Genomic DNA, 24,555 nt, shown 5'->3' on the forward strand with positions numbered 1-24,555 from the left:
GATGAATTGGAGAAATAAAAACACTTACTTAGCTTGAGAGATCTATCATATATGATTATTCAAGCTCCAGCTCCTAACCTTAGCAAAGAGAGAGGAAGGAGGAGACTTGAATTGCAATGTTCAAAGTGATAAAGGAAGAGGTGTGTGTGTGTGTGTGTGTGTGTGTGTGTGTGTGTGTGTGTGTGTGTGTGTGTGTGTGTGTGTGTGTATATATGTGTGTGTGTGTGTGTGCATGCATGCATGGAATAAATGGATGTGAGGGGACAAGGAAGAAAGCTGAAGGACCTTTTGTAGGACCTCCTTTTGTAGGAGAGATATCAAAATGCACAGCTTTCCCTGCAGAAGCAAAGAAGTCTTGAATAATCTTGATGGAAAAGTGTTCCATGCAAGGAACATTCATGACTTTTAGGAAAACTTGGATAGAACTAGTAAATATAGAGAGTGAACAGTTTGGGCATATGTGTCACAATTAGGGAACACACACACACACACACACACACACACACACACACACACACACACACACACACACACACACACACACACACACACACACACACACACAGTCCCTTATTGTTGTAAATATATATGATACAGATAAACAGACAGGTAGACCAACAGACAGACAAATAGATACAGACAGATGAATGTATTGGATCAACAAGAATACATTTACACAAGAACAGAGACTTGATGCACATCAAAGAAAATAAATTACATAATAAAATTATAATTCCTCAAGTTTATTGACTGTCTAGCCACAGAAATTTATGAAGTAATCATATGCAACACATTGACTTTGAAGTGCCAATAAAGGGGAAAAAAAAAGTAGGCTATTATACTCTGGGACCACATTTTAGTAGTAGTATGATGTATAAATATACAATAAATTTTATTAGTGGTTTGTTATAAATGGGAAAATATGAATCTGATCAATAATGGCCAAAACTAACAATATATGAATTTTTTCCTCCACTTTTGTCATTTGTTGTTTATGCTTAAAACTCTTCTGATATGTGGTTGGAAATTAAAAGTGTTTAATCTGGCAACTTAATGCCTAACTGAAAAGCTCTTGAAAGAATAATCTTCAATTTCTTTCTCATTCTTGAATTCAGCCTTGTCAATTCGAGAGCTTGGACTTCCAGTCTTCTGTAGCCATTCTTTCCTGAGGGGGGAAAAAGAAGACAGTATGCACAACAGTGCAAAATGTAAACATTATGAGGTTACTTTTAAAAGTTAAGAAACTCTGTATCTTGATATACTTTGCATGCATTGGTAAATTGATAATTTTGTAACCAATATGCTGAAGCATATGAAACTTAGAATACAAAATTCATGAATAATGAGACAAACTTTTATTATTTTTTGTGATTCTATGAAGACGAACACTTATATAACTGATGTGGCTTAAGTAGTACACAATGATGACAAGAGAAAAATACTGGTTTTATATGAAAAAATTAAATAAGTAAATAAAAACAAATAAGGTACAACCTCTAAATTTCTCTCCCTTCCTGATCCTTGAACAAACCATCAGCCCTGTCCAATCCTTTGCATTTATTATTTTTCTAAACCAGTATAATCATACTGGTTTATGATTTGTGATGTCTTGAAATTATTCAGTACTCTTACAAACTACAAGTGTATTTCCTTATAAGAAAGAAAGAAATAGTGAAAAAAAAAATCACTGAAGCAGATATAAAAGAAAAATATAAATATGTATGATCATATCACCAAAGTGTAACTAAATATTCTGAAGTCAACTGAAAATTATTTTCCCCACTTGTCATTCTGATGGCAGTTTTTATTGGATGTCACCAACCACTTGCAATAAAAAGGGGATATCTGTAGAGAACAAAATCTAAGGGACAGCAATAAAATAAATGTATTTCTACACAATGATTCCCAGTGTCATTGTGTTCCACTGAATATTAGTAAGGAGCAAAGAAACATTTTCTATTACTCTTCATGCATACTGAGATCCAAATGCACATTAATTTGTTCCACAAGGATTAGTTTGATTAATGTAAGGAGCATACAACTAGTAAGTAGCTCTTGAATTTTTGTCAAGAAGATGGCTTAATGCAGGTACACCCTCACTGCTGATGATCCAGCACCTTTCTATGAGAGAGCTTGAAATTTTAGTAATTGTCAAACTAATTTACTGGGTGGCCACATATAGTGTTTTTCTCTAGTCAGCAATAACAAGCCAATATTTTGTTAAATGACATGAAGATTTTGTACATACAGATATGCATATATATAAATGTATATACTCAACTTTATATTAACATACAAAGGGGGACCCTTTGTGATTTGAACTGCCTTTAATGTTTGGGTGGGTGGGATAGCAGGTAGTTTTTGGTACAAAACACAATCTGATAACTTGGTCATAAATCACACACACATACAACACTTAGTTTCAGAACCACAAGTTAAGGAGCTTGAAAGCAGTGGAACCAGGAGTTTTGTGGTTTACCTAACAGCCATATTCAACCCCACTGCATATCAGTTGAGGATTCTTCCTGATAATGGCTTATTCCATCAAAGTACAAGGCTTGAATGGTACTTCAGGTGTTGCATATAACTATACACCTTAGCAAGCACCATCAAGCAACATTAACCCATTCATGGTCAACCACATCAATTGAAATGTTTTTGTTGTTACTCCCTCTGGTCAACCACATCAATTGACGTATTATGAAATTTTCTTTCCCAAGTGAATGAAATTTCTTCAGCAGTTTATAATTATGTTTATGAAATTATCACACTTTTCTCAAGTGATGGCTACATTAGCAATAGTTTTACAGGCTGAGTTTACGATCATACACCATGGCAAGTAGACATTGCCTCAACATTCTATCTGATCAAATTCAGTCCTCTTTATTTAATTTCACTTGACATTTTCTGTGCACTGTAAATATACTAAAAGGACAATGTAAATAAAACAAAAAGAAATGGAACGATATACAGTGGAAGCTCGGTTCTCGAATTTAATTCTTGAATGCCGTTTGAAATCTGAAGTGTTCAAAAACCAAAACTATTTTCCCCATAGGAATCAATGTAAAATGGATTAATCCATTCCTGGACACCAATCCACCCTGTCTTAGCAACTTATGACAGATGCTCCCACAGCTAAGATGGCCACTCCACAACATCTCCAGCTCAAAAATTATTTATCCAGAAAGTATGTACTGAATGAACTTAGTGATATGGAACTCATCAGAAGATATTGTTTAGACAGTGCAGGTATTCTCTCATCACAGATCTAGTGAGGGAAGCCTTACAGAGTGACAAAGAGGAGCAACCCACTTACCTCCAAAATGAAGGTGATCATAACACTTAGATATTTTGCTGCTGGAAAAAGCTACTGGGAAAATGCAGTTGATCAGTAGTGATGGCCTTATGGGATCATCAAGAGAGCCACAGGTGGCTTGGGAGTTGGGATTACACCCTGAGCTAGCCAAAAAACTGTTTGTTTACATCGAGGCTCTTCAATGTGATCATATTTACCCCATTCAAAGATAAAATTACTGTCTTACACACTATCTCTCTCCTCCAAATATATAAAAATGAAGAAAATATTTATAGAAACTATAAATTAGTAATAAATGGAAGCTTTTGCTTTGTCTTTTAATATTTTAAATCAAGTAACTTGAGAACCAAATTGTGGTATGGCAACTGAAGCAATTATGAGTTAAAAATTTTGTTAAAAAATTTATTTGTTTGAAAAGGAAAGTGTTTGGTAACCAAGGTTCCACTGTACATACATACTGTAACACGCGGTAACAAGTATCTCACAATATATGCAATGTGCCACATTTCCTTTTTGTGGGTCATGTTCAGAATGATTACTTTGTGAGTGATTGCATTCTCACAGTGATACAATGTCATAAGAATGCTGTGCTATACAAAAGAAATGAATTGTTACGAGAATAAGTGTAAATAGTGTGTCAGTGGCAGGGTTATGTCTGGTAGCACTGCACCTGAGATGCCAGTTAAGTGATGACAGGACTTAAAAAGATAAGAAGGAAATTTCCATGTTATTTTCTTCATTAGGAGCTACTTTGGGATTCATTATGCCAATAATTTATTTTTCCATTTTTCATGACCGGCAGGAGTACACACACTTTCTAATAATAGATAACCACAAATGGGCTAAAATTCTAAACTTGCCTTTCAAACATGAATAAATTGACGTGAGGTATACAGTATGCAGTATTTTCTTATCCAGACACTATGATTTAAGAAGAAAAATTTAGTTTCACAGACTTTTATATATATATATATATATATATATATATATATATATATATATATATATATATATATATATATATATATATTTTATTCTCTGCATGTTATTGATATTCCTTAATTATTGATCTATCAGTCACAAACTGTATTGTGAACTGAATCCTTGATTAAAATGAATTTTCACAGCTGTGAATCTGTTAAAAAATGGAAGCAACATTTTTATATTGAATTTCATAAGCAACATTATTTGATATAAATTGTCATTCCTCTAAATAATTTCCAGCAAGTATGCCATCATCAGAATTTAATGTTTGTAATTTATCAGGGAAATACCATGAAAAATGTATTTATTATTCATTGTGTATGTGATTACCATGTGTAACATGTTTACTGATATCATGATTAAGTTTAATATTAAGGAAAAGTTAAGATCAAACTAATAAGCTGTGAGTGCATATATATATCAGCCATAGGATATATAATTATATTACAGGACATTTGCATTTCCTCATTATCAAAACAGGTCTTTTGTGCTCTGAACCTGAAAGGGTTAATTTTGGGATAAAGCTAATCCATTTCAATGAGGTTAAGCAGTCAATACTTTTGAATACACAGTAAGTGAATTTCAGATGTATAAATGATTTTCCCCAAAAAATTTTTACCTAATTGAATTCTGTCAGAAAACAACTAAAAAAGAATAAACAACATATCAACAAGGTTAAGAGGCTACACAAAAATACCCAATATGCAAAATGCATGCAAAAACTACCACATTCAACTAGAACCAAAATGTGACAAATAATGTATGCCACACATACAATACTTCAGAAACATACATCATTATCACTTTATCTTGAGGTCCCTCCAATTGTCCAGCAACAGTCCCGTGGTGGGTGTTCATGCACCAGCCGCGTACACCTAACTTCTTTCCTTCATCCTGGGTGTACTGCCAAGTCAGGAAACTATTCTTGTATTTATCTGAACCATTATAACTTACCTGCCTTCAAACACAATATATATATCAACCAATGGATAACACATGATGCTATACACAAAATCATTCAACTATGGTTCAGGAATGACTTCAAATCTGAAATTATAGTTTACATTTTTGTTTAATGTATGGATGTACAACCACCGCCCAAAGTAAATAGCCAAGGCCTGCCGTAGCAAGCGCCATAACAGGGTTGTGTGTACTAATATATCTACTTCCAGTATAATAGTACACGATGATCTTGGATCATGCGATCTCATCCACTTAAATACATATATATCCACCCACCATTAACTTCCCTATCTATGCACTAGGCAAAAAACTTAAGTATGCATGCATACATGTGCATGAATGCACACACATACACACACACACTGATGAATCGATTATGTGGGAAAATGATTATTGGATAACCAATAACACGATATTATTATCATGATATAATGCCCACCTATGGTTATATCAAGGATTTTCTGTCAGAGAAATCTATTTATAAGTAACAAATATTGTAAAATAAGCATGTGAAGTGAATGAGTTGAACAAGGAATGCTGGACATATGTTGTGGCACTTGCTGTGCCAACTAGCAGCAACGTATCTGAAGCTCACTTATATCTCAGATTTTGGCTCGCAACTCAAAGAAAAAAAAAAAAAAAAAAAAAAAAAAAAAAAAATCAAAGAAGCGACTGCTCGTATCTTGAAAAACTTGAAAGTTGGGGCACTCGTAAATCAAGGTACAGTAAAATCCCTCTCATCCGGCATTCGAGTATCCGGCAGCTTCAAGTATCCGGCACATTTTTCTCCGAGCCTTAAAATAAAAAAATCAATGTGTACTCATAAAATCAATTAAAATTCCCACGCGAGGCATACTTTGTCCCCTCGCCACCAGAGTGCACTGCTTCGTGCCACCCGTGGCCCACTGCACTGTGTTTACTCAGTGACTCAGTCCCGCGTGTGCACTGTTTATCGCTTGACGCCTTCATCATGCCTAAAGTTGTAAAGAGGAAGCGTGTTGTGCTTACACTTAAGCAGCTGATCGGATCAGCTGCTGATTAAGATCAGCTGATCTTTGTTATGGTAAGATGCGTGAGTGTAGGGTGGTGATTGTGGACGTAATTTCACTTCTATTCAAGTATCCGGCAACATTCAAGTATCCGGCATGTCGGCGGTCCCGTTGATGCCGGATAAGAGGGATTTTACTGTACCACTGTTTTTTTTTTTTTCTTCTTTTTGAGAACTGCATGTGTAGTGACTATAGGCTTGAGATGTGGGGTGTTGTTGTATGTGCATCCAACCATTTTGTTGAATTTGCAGCTCTCATTTATTTAAAGGTAAAATAAACTCTCAGTATATTGATCTAATTGGGGGAACCACTGATGATAAAAGGCAAAAAATTCGAGAAAAATGGTGGTCTGATTCCCCCTCCCATTCTAAACTTTGTTTTGGTATACAAAAAATGAACCTCAAATAATATAAATTTTGGTAACTCATGCACTGGATGTAAATTGTAAAGCATATAATTTATTTTGGTATAAATAAAATAACAAATCTTATAGAAAAATGTTTTTACTGTGCTCAAGTAAACAAGAATATATTACAAGCAAACGAACAAGTAAACGAAGTTACATACATACATTCAAGCGCAGCAACCTTCCACTTTAACTGCTGCTGCGAGACTGAGGCAGAGGCAGTGCATCAGAGTTGGCAGGTTATGGTTATTTTCCCATCAACTTCCACTCAAAAAATAGCCCAAAACCCGCCCACCCCACCTTCAGGAACCGCCCAAAATGAGCCCAATATTTTATTAATAGCGAATAAGTTATGTCACAAAGGTAGAAAATGGAGAAGTACTTTATTTAAATGTAAATGTATATATAGTGGGTCACACCTGCCCTGGTATACGCCCAAATCAATTTATGCCCTTTCCTGACACCTAGATTTTGCATCAACATGCACCTGCAAACCCCACTTGCGCCCACACTACCAGTGGCACAGCATTCCCACCATTGTCTTCTTGCCCAAAGCCTCTACTTATTTTACTCTTACAGCCTTGTTTTGTGATCATTCTAACCAGAAAATGGTTCCTAAGAGAGTGAAAAGTGCTAATGCAAGCAGTGGGAAGAAGAAATGTGATAACCATTGAGAGAGAAAAAAAAAAAGCTCTTGATCTTTATAATACAGGAGGCTCAGGATCACTCCTGAACCATGCATTTGGATTGGTAACTCCTGTAGAGGACAAACAGACCAAAGACAAACAGAAAAACAACCAGTATCCTCTACACTAATTGTTCCTACATCTGGCATACCACATTCTCTCCAAAAACTCTTTCACAGCCTCAATCATTTTTTTCATTCCTCTTTCTAGTCTCAGCAACAACAACAACAATGGAAGCAAGAAGAAGACCCAGCAACAGTGACGCAGCCAGCGGCGGGCAGGAAGTCACCCCATCACACCTGACCGGTGACCTGTCCCTCCTCCTCACATGACTCAGCCACAGGTATCCACGTACCCAATGAGGCACAGGAGAGAGCAAAGGGTCCGATGTGACTACTGCTTCTTTCCCAGCCACACAGGCTGCAGCACGCGGCTGTAGCAGCGTGTGCTACAGCTGTGCTGCTGACGAATGCTAGGAACAAAGGCAGGAGAGAATGTTCATGAGGGTTCTGATGGAGGGTTTAGTGTGGCAACAACTTCCCCAACCCCAGCAGTCCTTTCAGGCCCCCCTCCAGCCTTCCTGGCAGCCACAATCCGATCAACACTCCGGCTGGAATCCCTCCTCGTGGCAGAGTAGGCACTAACGCGTCTCGCCTCACCACCACACCTCACTCCCAAGCCAATGCAAGGAGAAAGGGAACAGACGCCCCAGCTGCCACCTGACCATAGTCTCCGCCAACGTGAGAGGACTCCGCACCAATGTGGGTGACCTTAGCCACAATTTCATGCTGAGACATAGTGCTGACAGTGTTGCAGTGACAACAACGTGGCTGAGTGACGAGGTGGAGCCGACATTCGGCAAAATATCAGGCTACTCCCTGTGGGTGAGGATGGACCGAGAAAATAAAGCAGGCAGATGTGTTGCTGCCCGTTTTAAGGATGGCCACAGGAACTCAAGGTAGCCGTGCCACACCTGATGGAGGCACTGTTCTTCGGGGTGGTACTTGCAGACAACAGTAGGCTTCTCCTCTGTGTCATGTACCATCCCCCAAGACAAGGACGAGCCCTGCTAGACTTCCTGTTGGAGGAACTCGACACCCTGCTCAAGCATCACAAGTGTTCCCATGTGATGATAGTGGGGGACCTGAATTTTTACATGGAGCAGGATGCCTTCATTAATCTCCTGGCAGTTCAGCAACCCTCCCCACACAAGTTTTGAAAATTAATATGGACACAATAGATACATGTAGCTTAATTTTGATTGAGGAAGATTTCAATTATCGGATGCCATACTCGAAGAATAGATTAAGAAATAGTTTTTTTTTTTCAGAAAAAAAAATCTCTTGGGATGACCTTAGGTATTTTTAAAAATCTCTCGATGAAAAAAAAATCTCCTTTTCTTCTTTCTACAGATATATGTATATACACAATCACTTGAGAAACAACGGAGTTATTTAGCCCAAAATGTCAATAACTTTAGTTCTGAGATATGAGCCATTTTCTGTTGAGTGAATTTCATGAAGTTTGCAAGCTCTCTCTATATATGTGGTATTTTACACATATTGGGATAATAAGATAAAGCCAGATAAAACAAGGATTTATTGTAACATTCAGGCCTGTTTGGCACCTGGTCTCCTCCTAATTTACAGGACATTATTCACTCGCAGGTGAGGGTATCAGAGGGCGCCATCCTCATAGTTGCCAGGTTAGAAGCTTCCTGCCTTGTAATGCTTACTTGATTTTGCTTCTCTTGACCTCTTGGTTGTCTTCTGCTGTACAATTGCTTCATGTGTTTTCTTCTGATTTGTTTCCAGGTATTGCCACATCTCATACATGAAGTTTGCATATCTGTTGAACTTTCCACTTGACATTGGGAGAGTGCTTAGTGTTTGAGAAATTCTGTTCAGGCCATTACCTCCTAGGTTGTTGAACAGGGCCTGATAAACAAGTTTACAGTTCATCTCTGTAAAATTTCCTTTCCCTGCATCATCTGTTAGCTGCTGTGGCTTTCCAGATATCTTCATGATCTGTGCAGGTGTCACAGATGATAGCAATGGAGCAATCAAAGGCACTGTATGAAGCATAAATGCTCTTCTCACCCCCACATGCATAACAAGATTTTCCTATGATGCTTTCTAGCTGGGAGCATGTGAATAAATATCTCTCTTCATCTTCAGAATTTTGTCTTGCAGGAGTTGGCAATGTAAGTCCGAACTTGTGACTTGTTTTATCTTTGTTACACTTAGTGGTGGTGAAAGCAAATGCTGTGAAGCTGAGGGCGGTTACCGAGATGATGAGGAGGGCTGTTGTGAGACTAAGTGGTGATAGGTGGTGATATCATGTGCAAGGGCAATAAGTCAGCCTGATTCACTTGTTTTGCTCTCTTCTTCTCCTGTAAAGCTTGAATTCTTGCACTCTGCCACATCTTCTGTTTGGAAGGATGAGTCATGACTGTAGATTTACTTGGGACAAGTAGTATCCAACCTGAGGGAGTACTACCAGGAAACTAATAAAGGCAGGAAGGCAGTCAGACGAGTGGCTTTCCAGCATACTACCTCTGCTATGGACATCTCAAGAGACCCTAAGGTGAAGCACGACGCTCGTGGTGGCCTGTACCCATAATCTTCCAGTGTGCTTCCTATTACTATATATCGCAAAATAATAAAAAGGAAAAAAAAAAAAAAGAGAAAAATAAAAGACTTCAGAGTTGTGAAGAGTGATACGCCACAAGGCCTGCGGTGCAAGGGACTTTTAAATAGAGCTTTAAAGGGAACATAAATAAACACAGAAGAAATTGTGGCATAAAGATACCATTTTTCACAGAAAAATGAGCAGACCAGGGGTAATTAAACAAAAAAATAAAAAATAAAAAATAAAAAAAAATAAAAAAAATAAATAAAATAAAATAAAAAAAAATAAAAAAAAATAAAAAAAAATGAGGTTGTAAAAAATTTTTCATTTTTTTGCTGACGCCTCCCCTTAAGGACATTCTGCAACCCATCTCACCATAGCCTTTCACTAAAGCTTCAACCAGTTCCATCTCTCTCTCTCTCTCGCTCTCTCTCTCTTAGCAATAGTTAAGTAATAATTATTAATTAATAACACAGCTTCCTATAATAACTTGACACAAAACATAAGGATATTGGCATTAGCAATACCGGACGACAGTTTGGGCTGGCTGGTGTGGCATGTGTTGATGAGAGAAAACTTGTGTAACCCGCGATTAAGTTTTTTATTGTCATTTATGGAAACTTTCATGTGTGTAACACTATCTTTTTTTAAGTAACAATTGTGCACATTAATGTTTTGCATTAAAATCAACCATCATTATCAGCAGCTGCCTCTTCAAACATCTGATATTTACCAAAAGAGATAGTGATTGCAATAGCATGGTTGATGAGGTATACACTACTAGGATTAATGAACGTTAGCTGCACGCATTATAGAGATATGATCACATCAATGTTATTTCTAAGATGTAGGGGAAACTATAGAACAGAATACATTATTAACTCCATTTCACAGTGGTTGGTGCTTGGCCCCTTGTCGCACATAGCTGCTTATATATATATATATATATATATATATATATATATATATATATATATATATATATATATATATATATATATATATATATATATATATATATATATATATATATATATATATATATATATATATATATATATATATATATATATATATATGATTCAAAAGCAGGTTATAGTAAAATGGCTCTAATCTTAAAGATAATGAAGTGTCACATTTACTAAGTAGTCAAGACCCTAGATAGGTGAAGTTTGTGATTGGGTCCTGTTAAAATCATCTTCCCTCTCAGACCAAATCCAGAGCTATTTAACTTTTTTTTTTTTTTTTTTTTTATAGAAAGGAGAAAAAGATGACAACAATAAACACTGCATACTTAGTTGAGCAGCTGGAGAGATTCAAGCACCTTTGTGGCTGTAGGTCTGTGATATAAGATCCATTGCTTTGTCATGAGACAAGTGAAATGCAATAGCAAATTTTTCAAAAGCAGAGTATACTTTTCTCACATTCATGTAGAAAATTTCATAAGGCCAGTGCAAGTCCCATCCACAAATGCACTTCATAAAAAAAAGTTGCATTTTTCTAAGATAATAAAAAGACTGCATGCTACCGTTGCACCAAACTGTAAAGATGAAGCATACATGTGAGACAACTGTTGGCAGGGTCCCTCCAGCTGGCCAGTGACAGTCTTCTCTTCAGTATTCTTACACCAGCCTCGAATACCCAGCTCAACCGCTTTCTTCTTTGTGTACTTAGCAGGGAGAAAAAGTAAAAAAGAAAAAAATTACTTGATTATTCACAATAATTTGTACCTTTCCTTTATACATACACAAGATATCTTAACTTCTGATAATTTCATAATTTTCTATCCCAAAAATCTCAATCAATTATGTGTTTACTGTGATAACCTAATGGGTTCCTGTGACAAAGCATGTAGATTTCTGCAATGGGTAAGAAATAAGTGCCATGATAAACACTAATCTTGATCAATGGGCAATATTACGTATCACAATAATCAGATACAAAATCAAATTCATGGTGCATATATAAAGTAGTCGTCACAGCATTGTGCCGGGTGAGGGCTTGGCATAATGCTATGATGAAAAGTAATGGCCTATCATATAGGGAGGTTCTAGGTTTTGTCAGTGCATTATGCCTGGTAGCAGAGGTTATCATAACTTCACCGCCTTCAGCTTCACACCACAGAGACACTTCAGTGCTCTTGTGGCTTCTGTGGTGACAGGAAGTGTTGTGTTTTTCTCTCTCATGTCCCCCATCTTTTGTCCAGTGTTCTCATTGGTTTTGGGGCTATACCTGTTTGATTATGGATAAAAGGAAGTCTTTAATGCCTGAGACTATTGCAGAGATCACAGGGCTTTACAGAGCTGGGCATCATACAAAAGAAACAATCAAGAATGTTAGTGTGTGTGGGCATTCTGTAAAGAACTGGGAGCAACATTTCAAGGCTGGCAGGGGTGTAGATTCACTGTCTCTGAAACTGTCTCGACCAGGGCCCTTGAAGAAGACATCTCTTCGCACCTTAACTGTGGTTAAGAAGCAGTTAGAAAGCACACCTAAGATAACAGCTAGAGGACTGAAAGAAAAGAATCCGCATCATCTCTCAGACGTATCTATAAGAACCATTAACAGACATGTGTCAGAATTGGGCTACAATGGTCACCATCAGGTAAAGAAACTGATCTCATCTAAGGTACAGAAGAAACATAGGCTGGATTTTGCAAAGAAACATCTTTAATGGGCTCCTTAACAGTGGTGAAAGGTACTTTGGAGTGATGAATCAACCTTCACTGTCACCTGTAACCGTGGGGGCATGTGTAGTGGCCCAGAAGTAGTGACCCTCTAGACTCACAGTACACCTGTGGGACCACAAAACACCCAGACTTGCTAATGGTTTGGAGGTGTTTCAGTGCACAGTGTCGATGAACTCGTTGTTCCTCCAAAAAACCAGTATATGAACCAGTATAATTACCTTTGAGTTATTGCGTGACAATTTACCTGAGGCGTTTGACCAGTCTGTGGCTATGGGTTTTGTGCAGGATGGTGCACCGTGTTATACCATCAAATCTGTAGTTCAGTAACTTAAGGACTGTAAAGTGAGGTTCTTTGATGACTGGCCAAACAATTCCCTGGACCTGAATCCTATTGAGAACCTTTTGTCAATAATAAAAAGATGTTTACTGGGCAAGGATATCAGTTCCATCCTGAAGCTGGAGGCTGTTGTACGTGCAGCATGGAATAATTTACCTCCCCAAACCCTTAAGAATTTCTGCAAGTCTTCCTACACAGCTGACGGACATGATTAAATGTAAAGGGGACAGCATCAATTATTAATCCCAAAAGGACAGGAACATTCCTCGCAGGCATCCCTCCCAGCCTAGTTTTGACAATTCAGCAAAATTAGGTAATTTTCCATCACCAATTTCTCAGCTCTGCCTTGACTGATTGCTCAAAAAGCAATAGCATCACAATCATCAATCCTTCCTTTTCAATCTCTCACAAACCCAAACTCTCAAGGTGATATGGTGTCTGTGATGAATTGATGAAATTAAGTAACTTTTAGTGCTTTCTCAGCCTATGTTCAGATGGTTGTGTGCCATTTAGTGGTGTGGCTGGAGCTTCAGCGGGGGGACCCCAAGCCTCCTTTATTTGCTTCACTCACCAGTATCTCTCAGTCACTCACTCACATGAATGCCTATATCTATCATTTTGTAGACACACTAAAGGAAATAGTACTGCTGTCTGTCACTTATAACACGCAAGAAAAAAGTTGTAATCGTAATGGTTGGAAGATGTACATGAGCAAAACACAGTCTACTGTTTTATTTTTTCTCCAGTTAAAACACTTTTGAGACTTGAAAGAGTAACTTTCACTAAGGGGTTGGTTCAGAGCAAATCTGCCCTTATGTGGAGAGGAAATCACTGGCTGCTTACCCTTGTCTGACCAATCAGAGGAAGGGGAACGATTATTTCCTCCTGTAGCTATCACTATGGTTCGCAGGACACTAAGGCTCAGAGGGAGACATCATTGTGAGAGAAGTATATTCGCAGGCCCAAAAATTTGCATGGAAATTTAAAATTAAGCTCGCAAAATGCAAGTCAAATATAGACACCACCTGCCATCTATGTTGCATCAACTATAGATGCCAGCTACCCTTTATTGGTTAAAATTTTGTTAAGTGTGCAGTAATATATACTATAATCTTTCATGGAATGTGTCTGTGTGTTGGGGAGGAGTGCAATAATGCCATGATGAGCACAGCATTATTGAGTGGAGTGGCACTCATGTACCACTCCATATGATCCCGATATATTCATAAAACTTAAGCTTTCATTGTTGAATGAATCTATGTAAGTATGTACACATTTGGATTTGCTTGGATCATTGCTAAAGTCAGCTCTTCTTGTCTGGTTTGTTTTTTTCTACTTCTCTAACTGTCTATCCATATCAGATGCATTGATGAGGCTCTATAGGAAAGCAGCCAACTACCTCAGAAGAAAACAATTGGGAAACATTAAGATGATTGTGACCATAGCAAGGCCAGATGTGGAGGATTAATGTTCAGGATTTATATAGCAACAATCAGTTTAGTGTTCCAGTACCAAAGCCAGCAATTGTCACACCACCCATCACCTCACACACTTGAACTAGCCACATCCAGGCTTAAGATATCTTGAGTATGGTGCTGAGAATTTTTTTTTTTTTTTTTTTTCTAAAACTTCATCAAATATGAAATTAGTCTTGTCTGATAGACTCAAGAACCTAACAAACGTTATGAACAGACCCAGCCTCTCTTACAGCTGTCACTAAGTTGAGTCAGCTTTCCCTAGGTTACCACCCTTGTAGCAGGCAAATTGCTGGTTGCAAACAGATAGAGCCTCATCCACAGCTTGACTTTCATTCTGAATGAGGTCATCAGAAGTGTTACAGTCACAAACCTAGCCCCTCTTACAGCTGCCACTCACTCAGGTCAGCTTCCCTCAGACCACTCTTTCTGTAGTCTAGTGCAGAACCTCCTACAATGAAAGGTTCAGGTAACTCGTCATGATCATACACAGAAAATGCCTCAGGTTGCCACCCTGTCTCACCCACAGGGAAAAAAATACAACACAAAACTTATCACACTTGCTGAGAAAGGACTAGCAAGTATACGTCCTAGGGAAAGAGACACACAAGTACAATATGACTAGGCTAAGCCATAATACCTTATGAGCAAACTGCCCACAGCTCAATAAGCTATTATGGCACTCTGATTTGAGTTCAGTCAATCTTTGATTTTTCAGAAGACAGACTCTCCCCTAACAGTGATGTCTGAAAAAATGGAAGACTGTCCAACCCAAAGCACATACAAACAGATATCCTCTGGCCACAGAGACAGGCAGGAACACAAAACAGTGGGCCAGTTCCATTTAAACAAAGAAGACGCTGGACTCTGACAAAAAAAACAATGCATGGAGACTAGACCAAGGAGGGAACACCAGCCCACTTCAATATGGACAGCAACACTCCTCAATGAGTGGGGGAGGGGAGGAGGGAGAGCTCTAACCTTATTTTGTTGCCAAGTGTACGAGTCAGCTTCCTATTATCAGGATGTTCCAAGGACAGAAGTAGGACAGTGGTAAATAGCTGTTTATCTGATTAGAGTTGTGCCTGCATGGGTGACATTCCTAAGCATTTTACTATAAATAAATGTTCTAGTGTACAACAGCCTCTTTTTATTTATTTTGATTTTATTTATTTTTCTGAGTGGCTGAGGAGTTTAATTCATTAATGTAGATTAAATAAATACATAGCATTAATGCATACCTATAAGGTTTCAGCAGAGTGTTCCTCAGATAAAGTTCCTCAGACTCATATCTTCACAAAGTGTACAGGGAAACAGACATAACTGTATTTCTAAAACCAATCACTATAATCACACTCTAATCACAGCATATTGTAATTAAGTATGATAATGCGGAGTAAAATCAGTAGTGCAAAACACTACTCTCTCTCCTTTGAGAGGAGAGAGAGAGAGAGAGAGAGAGAGAGAGAGAGAGAGAGAGAGAGAGAGAGAGAGAGAGAGAGAGAGAGAGAGAGAGAGAGAGAGAGAGAGAGAGAGAGAGAGAGAGAGAGAGAGAGAGAGAGAGAGAGAGAGAGAGAGAGAGAGATTCAAAGAAATTGGATGGGATGCATGATATATAACTTTTGTTGGAAAACAAAAAAATTATATAACTGTTTCTAAAGATGCAGATAGGAAGTGATGTTATGCCTGTTACACGTGCACACTAGCAATACATCCCAGAGGCATTTCTGCCATAGCCATCCTATGCTGGAGATCCCTCAATAGAGGGATGGGCATTTAAGATGATGATGGTGTGATAATGAGGAACTGCTTGGTATAAAGTGGTCCATTTCTCTAATTCTTCTTTTGCCTCAGATGCAGTTTATATAAGGTAACTCAGTATGGCAAGTATCATCACCACTGTAAGTCACTGCAAGTCCACTGCAGGATAAAGGTTAATCCCAACTTCCACAAGTCATGCCTTGTGATAAGTTTTGTACATATCTGCCAGCAAAATTCCAGTTATATTCACTATATCTTGTCTAACCTCCCTTTATTTGTATATATCTTTTTATACAAGAGAGATCTCACCCAGGCCTACAAAAAAAATAGAAAAAATAGGCCTACTGAGAAGCCAGTCCCTAAAAGAGAGGAGCAAAAAAGATGATCCAAAATTGGAGGATAAGTGTCTTGAAGTCTCCCTCTTGAAAGAATTCAAATCATAGGTAAGAGGAAATACATGAACAGACAGGGAGTTTCAAAGTTTACAAGAAAAAGGGATGAAAGACTGAGAGTACTAGGGAGTTTCAAAGTTTACAAGAAAAAGGGATGAAAGACTGAGAGTACAAGTTAACTCTTGCATTAAAGAGGTGGACAGAATAGGGGCAAAAGAAAGTAAAAAGTCTTGTACAGCAAGGAAACAAGAGGCAAGATCTGAGGAGCAGTTAGCAAGATCAGAGGAGCAGTTAGCAAGATCAGAGAAGCAGTTAGCAAGATCAAAAGAGCAGTTAGCAAGATCAAAAGAGCAGTTAGCCTGACAGCAGTGAGATATTATAACAAGAGATGAAGTACTGCAGTGAAGAGAGAAAGGCTGAAGACAGTCAGTCAGAGGAAAGGAGCTGATAAGATTAAATGCTTTTGATTCCAGCTAGTTCAAAAGAGCAGTATGAGTGGTCAGAGGAAAAGAACTGATAAGATTAAATGCTTTTGATTTCACTTAGTTCAAAAGAGCAGTATGAGTGGAACTCTACCGTATATGTGAAGCACACTCTGTACATGGCCACATGAGGCCCTGTACAGAGTTAACAGCTTGTTGGGGTGGGAGGGGGGGAAGGAAAACTGGTGAAGACATTTCAAAATGCCAAACTTCACAGAAGTTGTTTTAGCAATAGACAAGATGTAAAGTTTCCAATTTAGATTATTAGTAAAGGACAGACTGAGGATGTTCAATGTAGAAGATGGGAACAACTAAGTGTCACTGAAGAAGAGAGGATAGTTATCAAGAAGGTTGTGTTGAGTTGATAGATGGAGGAACTGGGTTCTGAGGCAATGCTAAGTTTGCTCTGCCCCAATAAGAAATTTCAGAAAGATCAGAAATAAGGTTTTCTGTGACTTCCCTGCACAGGTTATATAATTCCTGAAGGACTGGATGTCTATGAAAAGACATGGAAAAGTGCAACAGAAAAGTGCAAAGTGGTATTATCAGTAGATAGGACAAGAAGTTTGGCTTAGAAGATCACTGATAAATTACAGGAAGAAAGTTCTTGCCATCAATCATCCTGGCAAATAGTTCTTTCAACATTTCAAATTCCAATCTGCTCTATAAAAAAATAATAATAATAAAAAAATAAAGCTTTTATATACAGTATTTGTACAAGTATATTTTTTAATTATCTACAAACCTGGTAAACAGACGAGAGAGAGAGAGAGAGAGAGAGAGAGAGAGAGAGAGAGAGAGAGAGAGAGAGAGAGAGAGAGAGAGAGAGAGAGAGAGAGAGAGAGAGAGAGAGAGAGAGAGAGAGAGAGAGATCTATAAAATCACTGAAAAATGCTTCTATTCAATCACAATTGTTCACTCAAGGGAAGGGTCATGGTTTAGTGATTAAATACATGCGATGGAACAAAATATTGATGTATATACATTTAGAATGGATCAAGTTTATTCTGAAAAAAATTTTTTTATAAAATTATTAATGATTACATAGATATAATGAATATCTTGAAGGACTTTTCACATTTTTAACTAATAATTTTATTTCATAAGTGTTAAGTATATAACTAAGTAACCTTAGTATTGTACCAAACTGTTGTCCTTAACCATACATTAATTCCTGCTACAATCCCATACCTATGCAGTATTATCAATTTTTTTCTATTTTTCTTGTAGTACAGTAACTATGTAAAATGAATGCATTGCTATTTTAGCTGCATACTACGTTACAAATTAAATCTGAACATATTTTCTTTGCAGTAATATTCATGACTGGCACAAACCTTAAGAATCAGGTCAAGCTCGCAGACATCTCACCTTGCGAAAGAAGACACCTGGAACAGAGAGAAACTTATTGAAAACTTAATTTTCATCACAAAAGAATCATATAGCCATCTATAAATCAAGAGTTAACCAGTATTCTCAATCATTCATCCCTTTCTCTGGTAAACTCTGCAACTCCCTGCCTGTTTCTGTATTTTCACCTTCCTATGACTTGAATTCCTTCAAAAGAGAGGTTTCAAGACACTTATCCTTCAATTTTTGACTACCATTTTGGACCCTTTTCTGGGACTGGCATTTCAGTTTTTTTTTTTTTTTTTTTCATTGGATTTTTGTTGCCCTTGGCCAGTGTCCCTCCTCAAAAAAAATCAGGATCCATCCATCAGAGCGTATTTCAGAACACTATTGTTCTAACCTTCCTGCCTAACATACCAGCTCCTCAGGTACAGCAAGCACAAACCAGTGCAATTCAGTGCCAGTGCCAGGAAGAACTGCATCTGAAAGGGCATCTGGTATCTAATTAGCATGAAGTATTTCATGCTGGTCATAAGAACATAAGAACTATAAGGGAAACTGCAAGAAGCGACCAGGCTTACACGTGGCAGTCCCTGTATGAAATATACCTACCTATTTCCACCTATCATCCCCATCCATAAACCTGTCTAATCTTCTCTTAAAGCTCCCTAATGTCTTAGCACTAACAACATGATTACTGAATCCGTTCCACTCATCTACCACTCTATTTGAGAACCAATTTCTTCCTATCTCTTTCTTAAACCTAAATTTTTCAAGCTTGAACCCGTTACTTCTTGTTCTATCCTGGTTGCTGATCCTAAGAATTTTGCTTACATCCCCCTTGTTAAAACCCTTATACCACTTAAAGACTTCTATCAGGTCCTCTCTTAACCCAAGTCTCTCTAAAGAATGTAAATTTAACAGCTTTAATTTTGCCTCATAATGAATACTCCTCATCCCCTGTATCTTTTTAGTCATTCTCCTCTGTACTGATTCTAATAAACCTATATCTTTCCTGTAATGAGAGGACCAGAACTGCACAGTGTAGTCTAGATGAGGTCTGACCAGCGCCAAGTATAACTTTAATATTAGTTTGTGACTTCTACTTTTAACACTCCTAAAAATGAATCCTAACACCCTGTTTGCCCTGTTTCTGGCCTCTATGCATTGTTTTCCTAGACAGAGTTCAGAGCTAACTATAACTCCTAAATCTTTCTCGTACCCCATACCTACCAGTTTTGTTGTTTATTGTGTACCTACTGTGTGGGTTTCCTCTACCTAAGCTAAGTACTTTCTTTGCATTTATTGATATTAAACTGCATTTGCATCTGTCCATCCATTCATTCATCCTAACTAAACCTGCCTGCAAGTGATGGCATCCGATTTTGACCTAATTAATCTACCTATTTTTGTGTCATCCGCAAATTCACTAACATCACTACTAATTCCACTATCCAAGTTATTGATATATGTTAAAAACAACATTGGCCCTAATACTAATCCCTGTGGCACCCCACTAATTACATGAACCCACTCAGATTTAGAGCCGTTTATTACAACTCTTATCACCTGTCGCTAAGCTATGACCCTATCCAGCCAAACACCTTCCTATCTATCCCATGTGCCCTAACCTTTCTCTGGAGCCTCTGATGGGGTATCTTGTCAAATGCTTTATTAAAGTCCAGATATAAGATGTCATAACTACCACCATTATCTATTGCCTCATATACTTTACTAGTAATAATAATAATAATAATAATAATAATAATAATAATAATAATAATAATAATAATAATAATAATTATGCACATACACACAAAGATTTCAAAGCTACCATACTGTGGCATTTGAGGCCAAAAAGCACACAGAAAGCTCCTGTTCCACCCAGCACATCACATGAGTTGCCAGACACCTCCATAGCTCCATAAATCATGATTGAGATCACTATCCCAGGAGAGAATCACTTCTCCCTAGCAATTTGGTTGCCTTGTCTCTAGAACATCTGAGAGGATAATGAGATGTCTGAATTCAAAACACTAGGCACGAAAAATCATGCCTTAATAGATGATCACTGCTGCGGGCGAGCCACTGGCTCGTCCCTAAATAGATGATCACCACTGTTTAGGGGTTAAGGGTTAAATTGAGATGAGTTGAGAACTATTCATGGGAAGATCTAATGGTTATCTTCATTTTATTACTGCTGCCATTTGCATTACAAACTGCTGCTGCTTATGATGCACTTCTAGTCATTCATGAGTTAATGTTTACAATAATTCCTCCTTACTTCTTCTTGAACAATGACATATACTTACTGTTGTGTATATCTGTAAAAGTTTTAGACAGTGCCCTCCTATAGTTAATTCAGAAATCCGCACTGAAATCAGAGATGTCTCCCAGAGCACAAGTCCACAAATTGTGTGCACAGTACAGCTCCTTTCACACATTGAGTCCAAATTTGGCTTCCCCATCATAAAATCCCACTTTCTGCATTTCCCCAAAATCCCCCAATTCCCCAGAGGTCCCTCAAGCTTGTTAGGGGAAGGGGGAGGAGTTATGTGACAAGGAGTTATTGTAAATTTTTACCCATTCATGCATTACATGTAAAGTTTGGGAAAATATGCAGAACACCACCTTTTTAGCAATCTGTAAAAGACTTATATACTGAGATATTATGCTTACTGTAGTGTACATATGTAAAAGTTTTACACAGCAGCCTCTTATAGTTAACTCACAAATCAGCATTGAAATCAGAGGTGCCTCCCAGAGCCTAAGTCCACAAATTATGTGCACGGTATGGCTCCTTTCACACACCAAGCCCTGGAACACTTCCTATGCGCCTCAGAAAGTAGTTCATGTGTGGGTGAAATATATAAAAAGTCATTGTTTTTGTCCATACATAAGCTCAGCTTATTTGTATGAGGAATAGTGTGTGACTGCTGTGGTACATACTGGTTAGGTGGTTAGGTTAGGTTAGTGTCCTTAAGGAGGTTGGGGGCGGTGGGGTCTGAGGGGAGTGAAGCCCCTCCAGTTAAGTCAATGCTAGGTTAGGTCCTTAAGGGCGAGATCCAGGGAGGCTGAAGCCCCCCAGTTAGGTTAATGTTAGGTTAGGTAATGCTAAGTTGGGTTAGTGTCCTTAAGGGGAGGGATGAAGCAATCCCCCCTGGTTAGGTTGGGTAATGCTAGATTAGGTTAGTGTCCTTAGTAAAGATAGGTTAGGCTAGAAATTTCCCCACTTGTCAAAACATGGCATCTCAACTTTAGACTTTTCATGAATGTCCAAAATTGCCTTAATTTGGCTTACCCCACCATAAAACCTCATTTCATGTGTCCTCCGCACAAAACACCCAATTCTCTACAGCTCCCACAAGCTTGTTGGAGAAAAAGAGATTGGGGATATTGGCAGAAACTGCAAATTTACCAAAATTTCCCTCACGTTTTGTCCTTGGATTTTTTTGTATCACCATATCTAGTCTATTTTGGCCTCCCCACCCAAAAACCCCCTTTCCCACCAGGTCTCCATGTTTGTTGGGGATAGGGGGAATATAGATGAAAGGGATGAAGGTTGTATTTGGCATTTTTACCAGAGTTTATTTATACTGATGGGCTGGTGCATCAGCAGAGTGCACCTTCCCTTTCTCTTTAGTTGAACATATTGCTGGGAAAGGGAAACCCACCAGGTGAGTCAGGTCAGTTAATAGTACTGCTTCATAGGTGACCAGAAGGCCGATATTGATGTATATAGACTGTTAGCCTTGGGCGCACGCGAAAGCTCAAGGCAGTGTGCCTTCCCTCCATAGAGTCTACTGTGTCACCCAGAGTGTTTTGTGTCCTCCTCCAGGAAGGAGTAGTCTGCTGTGTGCCCCCACAGACAAGCTGAATAAATCATGTGATTGTTCCACTCAACCGCTAGTTAAGTACAAGCTGAATAAACCCGTGGGGTCCCTGGACACCGAATCCATGTGACCTGGTAAGCTTCGAACAGTGGTATTAGCCAAAAATCTTGACAGTGGTGTATGGCCGCGGAGAGCTGGTCAGGTCTGAATCTCCGGCCACATAACAGAACTAACTAGGAAAAAAAAAAGCTTGTTGTACCGGTGTGAGACAGGTATACTTCTGTAATAACGTCATGCCCTTGTTGAGCATAGATCTGGAAAGCTCTCGAATGACTGGTGCAGACCGGGCAGCCATTCATCACTGAACGTTGGCTATGTACTGGTCATGGTCAACATGGGAAGAGTTTCATACTTGCCAGGCTGTCCTCACCACTCACACGAACCTTCATAGAATTACTAAAACTACTAGAGAGAGATGACATGCTGACATTACCTTGAACACGCCCAAACACTTCGAAATCGACAGCAAGGAGCCTCTGCGATGCCATGGCTAGTTCTGTTATTGAGGCCGAGCGCACAGAGACTGCCGGGTTACTCGTATAATGACGTATCATTATCTGGGAAACCTTGGTTTGACTTTTCTATTATTGTTGTTATTATTATTATTATTATTATTATTATTATTATTATTATTATTATTATTATTATTATTATTACTATTACTATTATTATTATTATCATTATCATTATTATTATTATTATTATTATTATTATTATTACTATTACTATTATTATTATCATTATCATTATTATTATTATTATTATTATTATTATTATTTTGTTATTATTATTATTATCATTATTATTATTATCATTATTATTATTATTATTATTATTATTATTATTATTATTGTCATTATTATTATTTTTATTAATATTATCATTATTATTATTATCACTACTACTACTACTACTGGTGTCACCCAGAGTTTATTATAAAGTGAACTTTATTTTTTTTTCTTTGTGTTATTTCCATATAATTATAATGAACCTTTTAAAACAACAACTTTTGCGTAAAATTTGTCTCCTTACAATAAAAATCTTAAAATATATAAAATTGTAGCCTCCACCAATAGTTCTATGTAAACAGATTTAGAACTCAGTACCAGAGAAAGGAAAGGAAAAGACTGGGCATACATAAAACTTTTCTGTTAGCTAGCAGAAGTTAAAAGTGCCAAAGCTTGACTAGCAAATGTTAGTTAACAAATAGTCGTTTGATCGTTGCTGCTAAGGATGGCTTCAGTTAGCTCTGTCACAACTAGCAGCATTGTGTGTCCAAATGGGACTTGTAATTAAGGGAGTCTTTTCATTAACGGTTTTCCAAATAACTTTCTGCAATTTGGGTCTGTATTCCTATTTTTTTTTTTTTTTTTGTGGGGGCTGGTGAAAGGGCAATTAAAACAATAAAGCTTTTTTTTTTTTTCTGGACTCAAGTACACCAGGTTTTCAGTATATTCGAATTCTATCGTATGCAACTAATCTAAATGTGCCAAGTACCATACTTGCCGGCTTATTAGACGTGCCTCTGCATAAGGCACAACCCTCATTTTACGACGATGTTTTGTGGGGAAAAAAATATATATTTCATCATAAAGTTATTGAAAAAAATATGTAGTGTGTGTGTGTGTGTGTGTGTGTAAGAGGGTCATTGGCCAAGGGCAACAAAAAATTTAATAACAAGAAAGGCCCAGTTATTGCCAGTTCCTATAAAGATGTTAGATAGAATAATAATAATAAAAAAAAACAGAGGACAAGTGTCTTGAAATCTCCCTCTTAAAAGAGTTTAAGTCATAGGAAAGAGGAAATAGAGAAACAGGCATGGAGTTCCAGAGTTTACCAGAGAGAAGGATGAATGAGAATGCTGGTTAACTCTTGCATTAGAGAGGTGGACAGTATAGGGGTAAAAGAAAGAAGAAAGTCTTGTGCAATGAGGCCATGGAAGGAGGAGAGGCATGCAATTAGCAATGTCACAGGAGCAGTTAGCATAAAAATACCAGTAGAAGATAGCAAGAGCTGCAACACTGCGGCGATCAGAGAGACACTGAAGACAGTCAGTAAGAGGAGAGTTGATAAAACAAAAAGCTTTTGATTCCAACCTCTCTAAAATAGCGGTGTGAGCAGATCCACCATCCCCCTCCCA

At 37.9% G+C, this 24,555-nt stretch overlaps 1 protein-coding gene across 2 annotated transcripts; it reads right to left on the reverse strand.

The window, feature by feature from the left end:
* Nucleotides 1-637: 637 nt before the first annotated feature.
* LOC135093232 (acylphosphatase-2-like) lies at nt 638-22,957 on the reverse strand. Of its 2 annotated transcripts, none has more exons than XM_063992224.1 (4): nt 22,849-22,957; nt 18,544-18,560; nt 5,094-5,203; nt 638-1,165 (listed from the first exon to the last, which is right to left on the reverse strand). In XM_063992224.1, the coding sequence occupies exons 1-4, from the start codon at nt 22,901-22,903 to the stop codon at nt 1,051-1,053; spliced, it is 297 nt and encodes a 98-aa protein (XP_063848294.1). In that variant the 5' UTR covers nt 22,904-22,957; the 3' UTR covers nt 638-1,050. The 2 variants fall into 2 exon arrangements, with proteins under 2 accessions (XP_063848294.1, XP_063848296.1); XM_063992226.1 differs by lacking the exon at nt 5,094-5,203 and adding an exon at nt 11,595-11,704 and having other exon boundaries at nt 22,849-22,947.
* Nucleotides 22,958-24,555: the final 1,598 nt, after the last annotated feature.

Source organism: Scylla paramamosain, chromosome 42 (genome assembly GCF_035594125.1).
Source record: "Scylla paramamosain isolate STU-SP2022 chromosome 42, ASM3559412v1, whole genome shotgun sequence".
NCBI lineage: Eukaryota > Metazoa > Arthropoda > Malacostraca > Decapoda > Portunidae > Scylla > Scylla paramamosain.

Excerpts from the sequence above, each read along its gene's own strand:
- LOC135093232 (XM_063992224.1), bottom strand. The coding sequence starts at position 22,903 with ATGGCATCGCAGAGGCTCCTTGCTGTCGATTTCGAAGTGTTTGGGCGT. Across the intron at positions 1,166-5,093 it reads CAAGATAAAGTGATAATGAT|GAAAGAATGGCTACAGAAGA; the intron begins GTATGTTTCTGA and ends TTCCCCCCTCAG.